Raw genomic sequence first — 12,719 nt, 5'->3', positions numbered from 1 at the left:
CCTATTAGTTATTTTTCCTGATCCTCTCTTTTCTCCCACTCTGCACCCTCAGGTAGGCCCCAGTGTCTGCTGTTCCTATCTATGCATCCATGTGTTATCATCATTTAGCACCCACTTATAAATGAGAACATGCAGTGTTTGGTTTTTTGTTCCAGAATTAGTCTGTTTAGGATAATGGCCTCCAGCCCCATCTATGTTCCTGCAAAGGACATGATCTCATTCTTTTCTGTGGTTGCATAGTATTCCATGGTATATATGTATAATGTTTTCTTTATCCAGTCTATCATTGATGGGAGTTAGGTTGATTCCATCTCTTTGATATTATGAAGAATACTGCAATGAACATGCACATGCATATGTCTTTATGATAGAATGATTTATATTCCTTTGGGGATATACCCAGTAATGAGATTGTGGGGTTTACCCTTCTATTCAAAATAGTAGTACTGCAGCTGAGAACAGTGGCTCACACCTATAATCCCAGCACTTTGGGAGGCCAAGGCAGGAGGACCGCTTGAGCCCAGGAGTGTGAGACCAGCATTAGCAACTGAGTAAGACCCCATCTCCAATTAGCCAGGCATGGCACATGCCTGTAGCCCCACCGCACTCTGAGGCTGAGGTGGGAGGATCGCTGAAGCCAAGAAGTTTGAAGCCGCAGTGAGCCATGATCACATCACTTCACAACAGCCTGGGTGACACAGCAAGACCCTGTCCCCCTCCAATAAAGTACTATTAGTCCTAGCCAGAGCAATACCACGAGAAAAGGAAATAAAAGGCATCGAAACTGGAAAATAAGTTAAATTATCTCTGTTCACAGACAACATGATCTGATGTGTAGAAAACCGAAAGATTTCACAGATGCACACACACCAAAACCGTTGAAATAAAGAAATTCAGCAAAGTTGCGTTGTACAAAATCAACACACAAAAATCAGTTGATTTTCTGTATACCAATAATGAACAATCCAAAATGGAAATTGAGAAAAAATTTTCATTTATAATAGCAAGAAGAAGAACTAAATACTTAGGAAGAAACTTAACCGAGAAAGCAAAAGACTTGGATGTTGAAAACCACAAATGTTGCTGAAAGGAATTAAATAAGATAGCAAAATAGCAACATCCCATGTTCATGGATTGGAAGATTTTATACTGCAAAGATGTCAGTAGTACCCAAAGCAATCTACAGATTTAATGCAATCCTTATCAAAATCCCAATGATCTTTTGTGCAGAAATAGAAAAATCCATCCTAAAATTCATATGGAATTTCAAAAGACCCTGAATAACCAGAACAGTCTTGTAAAGAAGAACAAAGTGAAGAACTCATGCTTCCTGAGTTCTTCAAACCTTACTATAAAGATACAGTAATCTTGTATCTTTGAAGTGATCTTGAAGTGATGTGATCATGGCTCACTGCAGCTTCAAACTTCTTGGCTTCACGTATCTCTCCCACCCCACTCCAGAGTACGGGACTACAGGCACAGCCATCATGCCCCGCTAATTTTTGTAGAGATGGGGCTCCATCAGCTGCTACACGCTGGTCTCACACTCCTGGGCTCAAGCGGTCCTCCTGCCTTGGCCTCCCAAAGTGCTGGGATTATAGGTGTGAGCCACTGTTCTCAGCTGCAGTACTACTATTTTGAATAGAAGGGTAAACCCCACAATCTCATTGGGTATATCCCCAAAGGAATATAAATCATTCTGTCATAAAGACATATGCATGTGCATGTTCATTGCAGCATTTTTCATAATATCAAAGAGATGGAATCAACCCAACCCCCATCAATGATAGACTGGATAAAGAAAACATTATACATATACTATGGAATACTACACCATAGAAAGAATGAGATCATGTCCTTTGCAGGAACATAGATGGGGCTGGAGGCCATTATCCTAAACAGACTAATTCTGGAACAAAAAACCAAACACTGCATGTTCTCATTTATAAGTGGGTGCTAAATGATGAGAACACATGGATGCATAGATAGGAACAGCAGACACTGGGGCCTACCTGAGGGTGCAGAGTGGGAGGAAAGAGAGGATCAGGAAAAATAACTAATAGGTACTAGGCTTAACACTGGGTGACAAAATAATCTGTACAACAAACCCCTGTGGCATGAGTTTACCTGTATCACAAACCTACACATGTACCCCTGAACTTAAAAGTTAAAAAAAAAAAGAAGTGGTGAAAGCATCACTGTCTTCTTCCTGGTTAGGGCTAGGGAGCCTGGTTTTTTTTGGACCACACTCACTTGGAGTGGAGCTCCCATCAGCTGCTCCAGGGCATGGGAGGGAAGGGGTGGATTGGGGAGCAAATGGCATAGCTTCTCCATGTTTTAATTGAGATTTAGTATATTTTCTTGAATAAGTGTTTTTTCATTTGCTCAATGCCTGTAGGAACTTTCCAGAGAGTTTCTAGTGGTTGTTTTAAATAATTTTCCCCAGTTTTCCCCTGTTCACACTTCCATTCTGAAAGTGGAACCTTTAGATCTTACCTTGAGGGCTGAGGACACTGAAGGCTTTTAAGTAAAGTGGTGAAAAGTGGTTTTAAATGACCACTTTGGATGTAATTTTCAGAAGTAGAGAGGACAAAGCTGGTGCAGAAATAACTTGTAGGATATTACTGAGAATTTCCAGTAGTCAATGTTGATGGCTCAGATTAAGATAGCAACTATGGGGAACTAGAAAGATGAACCAGTTCAACAGAGAATTGCTAAAACTTTGTAATGACAGTGAATGGCTGAGGAGTTCATGTGGGATAGGAAGATGTTCCCTGAGAGGGAGGCATAAAAATGATTCCCAATTAGAGCTCTGCAGTCATTAAGGTACAGATCCTGCTACAGGTCCTGATTTTGCATGTCTGGTAAGCTCCTGGGTGATGCTGTCCTTCTGTTCCTCTGCCCTCTGTTTCCATGAGTAGCAAGGCTGTAGTTGCTCTTATTTAATCAACTGGAGACGGTGCTATAAATTGAATTGTCACTTGTCTGTTTCCCCTACTAAAGGGTAGAGATTGTATCTTATTCCTTGTTTTCTTTTGAGTACTTAGAAATGTGGATGAACCATTCAAAGTGTTTGATGTATAAAAGTTTGTTGAATGATTTAATGACTGTTGAAAGGAAACACGGGAAGAGGAAAAGGTATGTGGAAGGAAAGGAGTAGTATTGTGGGTATGTTGCCTGTGAAATGCCTGTGGGACATGCAGGTGGAAAATAGATACTGCCTATCTTGAGTTCAGAAAAGAGATTTGGGCAAAAGTTGTAGATTTGAAAGTCATAAGAGACGGTAAAAAGAAGGCAAGGGATGGCCTGAGATTATTCTGGGAAAATGTGTAGAGGAAAGGAAAAAAATCAAAACAAAAACAAAAACCACCCATCAGCTAGAACTGCTATTCCTCCAGAACATTTATTTTTGACATCTCTCATTACTATGTTCAAATTTCACAGCTGTTGAATCTTTTGTGAGAGTGAAACTTAGCTAAATTTTTGTTACAGGTGAAAGAACTCTTTTCTTCTTTGGGAGTTGAATGTAATGTCTTGGAACTTGATCAAGTTGGTAAGTAGACCAGTTACTACACGGTGTTATAATAAATGCCAACAAGATTGACTGCTTTCCATTTACTTTGTTCAATTCAGATTACTCTTGTCTTCGGGTTGAATGAGGCATTTTTGTCTACATTCAGCCATGCAGAAAATGAACCCTTATGTGGCAGATAAGTTGGTGTAGGTTTTTTATTTATACATTTTCCATATTTGAGGGAAGGGAGTGGGAGGAAGATATATAAGCTGCTCCCTTTGAAGTACTTGAGGCATTTCAGATGTATCTGCCAGCTCTCTAGCAGAATAGATTAAGCTGTAACAAACGAAAAGGATCCGCTCCCATTTCCTGGCTGTGTCATCCACCAGGGAGAGTGCGTTAAGTTTTTAGCTTTATACTTTTGAATTCTTGGCATTCATACATCTAATATTAGTTGAGCACTTTACACATAAGGAGCTTTCCAGGGGTGAGGGCATGGTGATGAACTGAACAAGTTTGATTTCTGCCTTCATAGAACCTCACTGACTCATTTTAACCAAGTTGCCTTATTGAGTGAAATGCTCTTGAATCTTGGAGACTTTTCTAAAGGGCATACCAATAAGGTAGTCTTAAGTAGTCATGGACCAGTTTTATTTTTAGGGATGGAAGATAAATATTGGACTATGATCATAAACAGTTTTCAAATGTAATTGTAAGAAGTATTTTCTGAGTTATTGTTACAGCAGATTTTATCTTGATATTTGCTCTTTAAAGAGGCCTCTTGTCTGTTTGTCTTGGCATAGTCACTGAATAATATATCAAAATCTAATTTTGAAGAGTTTATCTTTGTCTTTATTCCTTATCTTTAAAGGAATAAGTAGATCTTTATTTTTTAAGATTTTCTTTAAAAGCATGGATGTTTTCCCCTCGAGTTATCATTTCATAAAGTTATATAACACACTGACCTGTTATGGGTATGTACATGTGAACATTTGAGTGTCGTAACACTTTAGTTGAACTCACAAAGATTTGGAACTCTTTTCAGTGTTTTTATGTATAGCTTTTTTCTTCTTTAGATGATGGGGCCAAGGTTCAAGAAGTGCTGTCAGAAATCACTAATCAGAAAACTGTGCCCAATGTTTTTGTGAATAAAGTGCATGTAGGTGGATGTGACCAAACTTTCCAGGTAATAATAGTATTATATGTTCTTCAATGCTGTTTGTTCACATTTTTAAAAAGTATTTAAAGGAGGAGAAAATGGTTTTTAGGAGTCCACTCATCTTTTGGAAGTTATGAAATGAAGCATATAGGATAATTATCAGTCAGATAGTATTGATTGCTTTAAGGGAAATTAGCTTTTCTACCAGCCTGAACTTCAGAAGCTAGGATTTTTGTGTGAGGGCACCAGGACAAACCACCCTGGAGACATCCCAGGTCTTTTCCTCCTGATGGGGAGAGATAGCATTACTGTTTGTCCAGTAAAAAGAGGTCAACACTGACATTCTTGTCTAGGGCAATTAGATTTCCTGTTAAGACTGCCAACTTTGTGGTAGTTTCCAAAGGCCTATGGCTTTTGATATTTTGATTTCTAGAATGCTACAAATGAATAGGAGTTGTTAGGTAAGCAGGGATAGATAAAAATTGATGTTTATTAAATAAGGTCCTTATTTTATAATTATTCACTTTTATTAAAATTCTACTCTGTCATATCCTTTATATGTGTGTACAATATGAGTAATCAGTGATTGATTAAATAGTTGTATTTGAGGCTTTAAGAATTATATTTTTGTGGAGAAAAACAATTGTCTACGTTGTGTGTTAATCTATGATCAGCATCCTTATGCAGTAACAATCTGCTTTATTAGTCCTAGAATTTATAACCTAGTGCACATAGTGGTTAAGTCCTAAACTAAACACCTTCTGAAGTGCTTGTCTTGCCAATCCTAATTTGGAAAATAATGTCTAAGAATAAATCTATAGATGCAGAGAGAGCAATTCTATTATTTCAAGACAGAAAGATATTTTATGGATGGCAGATCCTGAGGAGGTGGATTTCCCTAAGGGTACCTAAAAGTAAGGAGGCCAGAGGGGCCCTTTTTAGAATGTCCCCAAAACCTTCTTGGGCACCCATTCTTCATGGGAACACATGGCATCTGGTGAATCCACGTAGTTATGAAGCATCTGTTTAGGAAGGGCTAGTTTGATCATGGTGTTTGTCTAAAGCCAAGGTAATGGGAGTGAGCAACTGACGTGGCATAGAGAAAACTGTTGCTACTCACACATCGAGCCTCTAACATCATCTAAGCTACTGATCACAAGGAGGGCCAAATGAGCAAGAGGATATGGCCCAGGGCCAGCCTCATGACTGTTGCTGAAAGAAAATGCGAGATGTTGGTGTTGTATAGAAAGCTCACCAGTGTAACTACGAAGGTTAGATCAATTTATGAGAAGCTATGACAAAATTTGCTGATAATGCATAAGAATTGTTCTCAAAATGAAGACTAGCACAAGTGAGCAAGGATCTTAAAAAATGATACTTGGCTATTCCACTGCACTTGACTATAACATTTTGATAATTAGACCAAGGAAAATGACCTCATTTTACATCGATACAGAGCCACAGCCTTCTAGGTTATTTGACACAGGCCTAGCTGTCAGGTGTCAGAAGGGACAAAAACATATGTACTTTGGTATAAGTTTTAACTAGTTGGACCCTATTTTTAAATAGCATCCAGATAAATTTACAGTTCTAACTTAGATTAATTATAGATTGTTCCTAAGATTTTTATAAAAGAAATCCATACTAGTTAAACATAGGGTATACATAAACAGCTGTAAAACTTTAAATTCTGCAGTGTTCTTTCTCCTGTAATTAAACCATAGGCATATCAGAGTGGTTTGTTACAGAAGCTCCTTCAGGAAGATTCAGCATATGATTATGATCTCATCATCGTTGGTGGTGGTTCTGGCGGCCTTTCATGTGCGAAGGTATGAACGTAGAAATGAAACTCGTAGATAATCTTCCTGATGATTGCCATAGTCATTTTTTCTGCTACTTAAAAAAAAATTACTGTTACAGTTTAAGCTTTTGTTGTAATAGCTGGTATAATTCAGGTAAAAGATTGTGTGTCACACAAAAACAGTTTTTTAGGGAAGACAAAAATTGAGGGAGTGTCAGGAAAGTGACAAGATCTTTATGCGTAATTTTTGTTGTTGTTGTTTGTTTGTAGGAAGCTGCCATTTTGGGAAAGAAAGTTATGGTGCTAGACTTTGTTGTCCCGTCACCTCAGGGCACATCCTGGGGTAAGCTGTTTTTCTCTGTTGTTCCTCTCTGCTCTTTACATATGTTGCTTGCTTTATGTAATCTCATTTAATCCTCATTAATTGAGTTAATCCTCAATCTCAAGAGGTATAACTTGCCTGTTTCTTGGATAAGCAAACAGGCAAGTCTAGGCCTGGCCCAGAGTCTCATGCCTGTAATCCCAGCACTTTGAGAGGCCCAGGAGTTCCAGACTAGCCTGGAAATAAGTGAGACCTTGTCTCTATTCAAAAAAATAAAAAATTTAAAAAAAAATTAAAAAAAAGAAACTGAGTCTTAGTGAGGATATAGTTAACAAGCAGTGATGTTGGAAAGATAATATAAACATTAGTAAGGAAGATTTTACAAAAAGAAAAAAAGATTCCGTGACCCCAGTATTTCAGCACTTCTGCCATAGTATTTTTTTGCGTGCATGTCACATAGTTGAGGTCACAGTGTATATACTGTGTCGTGATCACATAAGTTTGCCAGAAACATTTTTCTTTGTTTCTGTGTCGGTTTCATAATTGACTATATTAGCTGCACAATAGCTGATGGAGTGAGTGTATATAATAATTACAGTTTAGCTTAACGAGACCAATGACCAGCTCTATGACTGCTGTCTACTGTAGACTAGAGCACTCACCTTTCCATGTTGTTTTTCCACAGTGAAAAGAGCACATAGATTTTGTGCTGGATGTTTTCCATTTATTCTTTAAATGCATTCCCCCTCTGCCTCTGCCCTGCTCTACGCCCCATAAGACTGATCTGTTGGCAGCCTTGCCCTCTGGCTTCTGAGGCAGCTTGGCCACTTTGGAGTAATGGGAAGAGGGCAGAGGGAGAGTGGAGTTGGGATTTAACTCCCCTGGGTTCTTCCCTGCTGGGTCCCTGCATCTTCCTGTGGAAGGCCACCCCCTCCATTGGATGGCCGGCTCCCTCTGGGTGGTGGCAGTCAGTCTCCTTGCCCCTTCACATGGGGCTGCCAGTGGTACCCTGCTGTCACTAGTTTAGGGAACTATTCTATCCCTTTTTGCTCTTCCTGCTTACACCTTTGTGATAATTTCTCTGTTAATCCTTCAGTTACCCAACTCGAGTGTGTCTTCTCTTTTCTGCTAGAAAAAATTTTCTGGCAGATTTTTTCACATAAAGTGTGAAAATCAATTTTTAAAATTCAAACTTACTCAGAAGGTTATAGCCTAGAATTTTATATACAAAAGCTAATCTACCTTGATTTTTCTCATAATGTTCTTGTGGGGTGTGTACACTTGTTTTTTTCCCTCACCCTGGCCTCTTTCCTTTTTTTCTCCTCCCTTTCTCCCTTTCTTGTCCAGAAATAATCCTACTTATCTGGCATACCAGAAGACACTGCAGTCAGAGAGAATCTGAGACCTGCCCTGCAAAGGGGAACTCCGTTTTGCATAATCCATTTTTTGTTGTTAAGGACTCAGAGTAAATGTGACCAGGAAGCTTGCAGTTGAAGACGTGACTCCGAGGAGTCAGAGTTATGGAGAGTACAGGGCTGGTGTAGTACATATCTAATTAATCTTAGATCATTCTGATCTCTGTGGATCAGACTGAAGTGAAAGTTTTGAACTCTGTGCCCAGAAAACTTCTCACGTGCACATCTGTATTTTTACTCATCCTTGGGTCTCTTCTGTGGACCTGTGGTCGGAAAATTTGGGTTAATCCCTTGTGTCTTATTTTGGGGTAGGGTATCATCCCCCCTACCATTGAGCTTGTCATTTCCACATGTTTTAATATAATATGACTGCAGATGTGTGAAACTAGACACACAAAGAAGCATTAATACTTATTTTCTTTCTCAGGTCTTGGTGGCACTTGTGTAAATGTAGGTTGTATTCCTAAGAAATTGATGCATCAGGCTGCCCTTTTGGGTCAGGCATTGTGTGACTCAAGGAAATTTGGCTGGGAGTATAATCAACAAGGTGAGTAATGGTATATAAAGTATAGATTGAGAGAAAAGAAAAAATGAGTTTTTTAGATAAAGACTTATAGTTGAGTTTGTAATTCATTTAATGAACATTCATTAGGAAGCCACTGTGTCAGCCAGGCATAAAGGATGCAAAAGGGCCTGCTCTTGTGAACCTCACCACCTAGAGAGGGAATTGTCTCAGCTGCAGCAATCCCACCCTCTTAGCAGAATGTAAAAGATTAAATAATCACTATTTTCAGATTTCTTTCAAGTATAAGAAAAATAGAATAGCAAAGGTTATTGTTTGAATTATATCTGTTATTATAACATTTTTTCTCAATGGTTATATATATCTTTGGTTAATGAAAAGTGGAAAAGAAATTCATCCAGTAAACATATATTGGCCAAGCTCTGAGGATACAGATGTGAGGAAGACAGAGCTGCCTGTAAGCAGCACGTAGTTCACGGGAGAGAGACAAGGAGATCCATTCAGTGCACTCAAATTAGCCATGCTGTTTTCAGTATTGGCTCCATGTAGCCTTGAGGGTGGTGGGGGAGTGTCAGGGAAAGCTCTTCAGACAATGTGACCCTTGAGCTGCGTCGGCAAGGTAACAGAGGAGTAGGACCTTTAACACCGGAAGCAGTTTGATGAACGCTATGGAGATGTGAGGAAGCATGGTGTTTTGGGGGGTTAGTAGCAGCTGGAGTGAAGAGTAGGTGAAGGGAGTTGAAGCAGGAGAGGAGCATGAGCCACGGCTATGATTCCAGGTCCTGCTGTCAAGCTAAGTAGCAAGCAGAAAAAAAGCTCCCTAAAGAAAATGATGCTTATTTGGGAATTGGGCACTGCAGCTGGAATATGTGTGCCATAGTAAACTATGTGCATGTTCAGGGACATAAAGGAAGACAAGGGTTTCCTACGCAAAAATGAGGAGGATGATATGATTGTTTTGAAATGATTATCATTGGCTACAAGGATCAATAACTAGGGTGACTCAAGTCTGAGGTTGGACAGGCAGTTGCTGGGCAGATGTCCTGGAAGATGTATTTTTATGTAAGGTTGTGATGGCCTTTGGTCAAGTTTGTGGTTTTTGTAGTCTTTGTGATGATTTCGTTATCAGGCATAGAAACTAGAAAACCCTTTCTTCATGGCCTTCCCCAGCTCTGTTTGTCAGAGAGTTGGGTTTTTTTTACACAAGTTCCTCCATTTTGATTCTGACAACTTTCACACCTTTGATGGCACTGAGGAACTTAGAAAAGAGAGGAAAGGATAGGAAAGTGGGGGCAAGAAATGACAGAGGGTTGAGCAAAGACTGAAGTCAGGTTGGAGGGTAGTTGAAGTCATAAAATTGACCAGATGTGGTGACCAGTTGGATGTAGACTTGGCTGTGTATCAGAATGTCTTGTGGACTTTCAGAAAAATTACAAACCACTTGTCTCTTTCTGTAGAGATTTTGATCTGGTAGATGTGGGCAGTGAATGTGCACATTTAAAGCATCATAGATGATCCTGGTTCTGACCATAGCCAGGTGATTATGACAGGGCATCCAGGTCATGGTAGGATATGGAGTGAAGGAGAGGAAAGAATGCAGGAAGAGAGACTAGGGGAAAATGGAATACCGTTCACTGAGATAGGAAACACAGGCAGCTTTTGTTTATTGGCAGGGTGGGGTTGAGTTTAGGATAATGGGTTGATGCTGGACACATTTCTCCAGTCAACTCAATGGAGAGCTTTAGGTCAAGCTAGGATCAGCTGGTTGTAGATAAAATGAGGCCTCCCTACTTGGCAGTGTAATTTTGGGGTAGTTTTATTCACTTTCAAGAATCCTTCTTCTGGTTAGGCATAGTGACTCACACCTATAATCCCAGCACTTTGGGAGACTGAGATAAGAGGATTATTCAAGCCCAGGAGATTGAGACCAGCCTGGGCAACATAGTGAGACTCTGTCTCTACAAAAAATAGAAAAATCAGCCAGGCATGGTGGCATGCACCTGTAGTCCCAGCTACTTGGGTGGCTGACATAAGAGGATAGCTTGAGTCCAAGGAGGTCAAGGCTACAGTGAGCTCTGATTGTACCACTGCACTCCAGCCTGGGCAACAGAATGAGACCTTGTCTTGAAAAAGAAAAAAATATTTCTTTTCCCTAAATCCTTCATCTTACTTGGACACCGTACTTCAGGTGCCTTGGGAACATCCTGGTAGAGTTTGCTGTATGGGGAAGATTTGTTCCCAAAAGAGAGCTAGGCAAGAGCTGAGTGTGAGAGGTACAACACATGGGGGATTGGGGAAAATGAAAAGCATAGAAAACAGAGACAGAACGCTGAGATATTTTAATACCTATAGTAACTGGATGAGGAAGAGGAGGAAAACCAAGAGAGTTGAATCACAGAAGCCAAGAGGGGTTTGGCTTAAGGGCATGATTGGGGCCTTAGGTAGTCTAAAAAGAGCGCTAACTGAATCAATTGCTACAGAAAGGCTAAATGGAATGGGATTTGAATTATGCACATTTTGACTTGGCAGGTACTTATGGAATCTTTTTAAAATAAATACAGTGTTTTAAAAATAACTGAGTCCAAGAGGGGAGAAGCTCCTAAAACTTCACTGGTAGGGAAGAGGCTGTAAAGGGTGAACCACAGCACTCACTCTGTGTTGGAGACACAGCAGGCAGAGGTGGCTTGTGTGGGTGACATCAAACCTGTGTGGTCTGTGCCAGCTGGGGACCTTTCTGTGTGTTACTTCTGTCTATTTTTCATTGTCTTACAGTCTCAGAGAAGAGATAGCAGGATGTCTGTATACATTGCTTTGCTGCACTCCCTGCCCCTGTGGGGTCAATTGATGTTAATTCTGTTCTAAGTGCTGAATATTTCTAAATACTTTCTAATTTCCTTGAATGGGTAAAATCTTATAATTAGCTTCCTCAAAGTTCCCCCTATTCAAAATGCTTTCTTTTTTCTTTCTTTCTTTTTTTTTTTTTTTTTTGAGATAGAGGAGTTTCACTATGTTGTCCAAGCTGGAGTACAGTGGTGTGATCTCAGCTCACTGCGTTCCTCTACCTCCTGCATTCAAGCGATTCTCCTGCCTCAGCCTCCCGAGTAGCTGTGATTACAGGTGCACACCACTACACCCGACTGATTTTTATATTTTTAGTGGAGATGGGGTTTCACCATATTGGCCAGTCTGGTCTTGAACTTCTGACCTCAGGTGATCTGCCCACCTCGGCCTCCCAAAGTGCTGGGATTGCAGACATGAGCCACCGTGCCTGGCCAAAATGCTTTCTAAGTCAGCTTTGGGGGGTTGACAAAGAAATATTTAGCTAGCCAACACATGGTGTATTTAGGTATAGACTCAATAAAGGGCCAAGGGAAGTCAACAGATTCTGAGCAGCAAAAGAGAGGAAGTCAAAGGATGCCAAAATTGTGTTCTGGGAGAATGTTCTAGATACTTACGTTCTTGATATTGATAAAGAAATATAGGCTAGGCTGGACACAGTGACTCACGCCTGTAATCCCAGCACTTTGGGAGACTGAGGTGGGCAGATCACCTGAGGTCAGGAGTGTGAGACCAGCCTAGCCAACATGGTAAAACCCGTCTCTACTAAAAATACAAAAATTAGCTGGTCGTGGTAATGTGTGCCCGTAATCCCAGCTGCTCGGGAGACTGAGGCAGAAGAATCACTTGAACCAGAGAGGCAGAGGTTACAGTGACCCGAGATTGCACCACTGCACTGCGACCTGAGCGACAGAGGGAGACCTTGCCTCAAAAACCAAAAAAAAAGAGGCGAGGGGCCGGGTGTGGTGGCTTATGCCTGTAATCCGAGCACTTTGGGAGACCGAGGCAGGCAGATCACGAGGTCAGGAGATCGAGACCATCCTGGCTAACACGATGAAACCCTGTCTCTACTAAAAATACAAAAAATTAGCCAGCCATGGTGGCATACGCCTGTCGTCCCAGCTGCTCGGGAGGCTGAGGCAAGAGA

General features: G+C 40.5%; 1 protein-coding gene across 3 annotated transcripts in view; it reads left to right on the top strand.

The window, feature by feature from the left end:
* The window catches only part of TXNRD3 (thioredoxin reductase 3), a 51,427-nt gene that overhangs the window by 6,784 nt on the left and 31,924 nt on the right, over positions 1–12,719 (top strand). For all 3 annotated transcript variants that reach the window (XM_031663062.1, XM_031663061.1, XM_031663063.1), the window contains exons 2-6: positions 3,493–3,553; positions 4,591–4,700; positions 6,398–6,502; positions 6,745–6,817; positions 8,639–8,758. In XM_031663062.1, coding sequence (XP_031518922.1) covers positions 3,493–3,553; positions 4,591–4,700; positions 6,398–6,502; positions 6,745–6,817; positions 8,639–8,758 — 469 coding nt within the window. The remainder of the gene's footprint in view (positions 1–3,492; positions 3,554–4,590; positions 4,701–6,397; positions 6,503–6,744; positions 6,818–8,638; positions 8,759–12,719) is intronic.

Source organism: Papio anubis, chromosome 2 (assembly GCF_008728515.1).
Source record: "Papio anubis isolate 15944 chromosome 2, Panubis1.0, whole genome shotgun sequence".
Lineage (NCBI taxonomy): Eukaryota > Metazoa > Chordata > Mammalia > Primates > Cercopithecidae > Papio > Papio anubis.
Note: the sequence above shows the minus strand (reverse complement) of the source record. Positions and strands in the feature narration are given on the sequence as shown.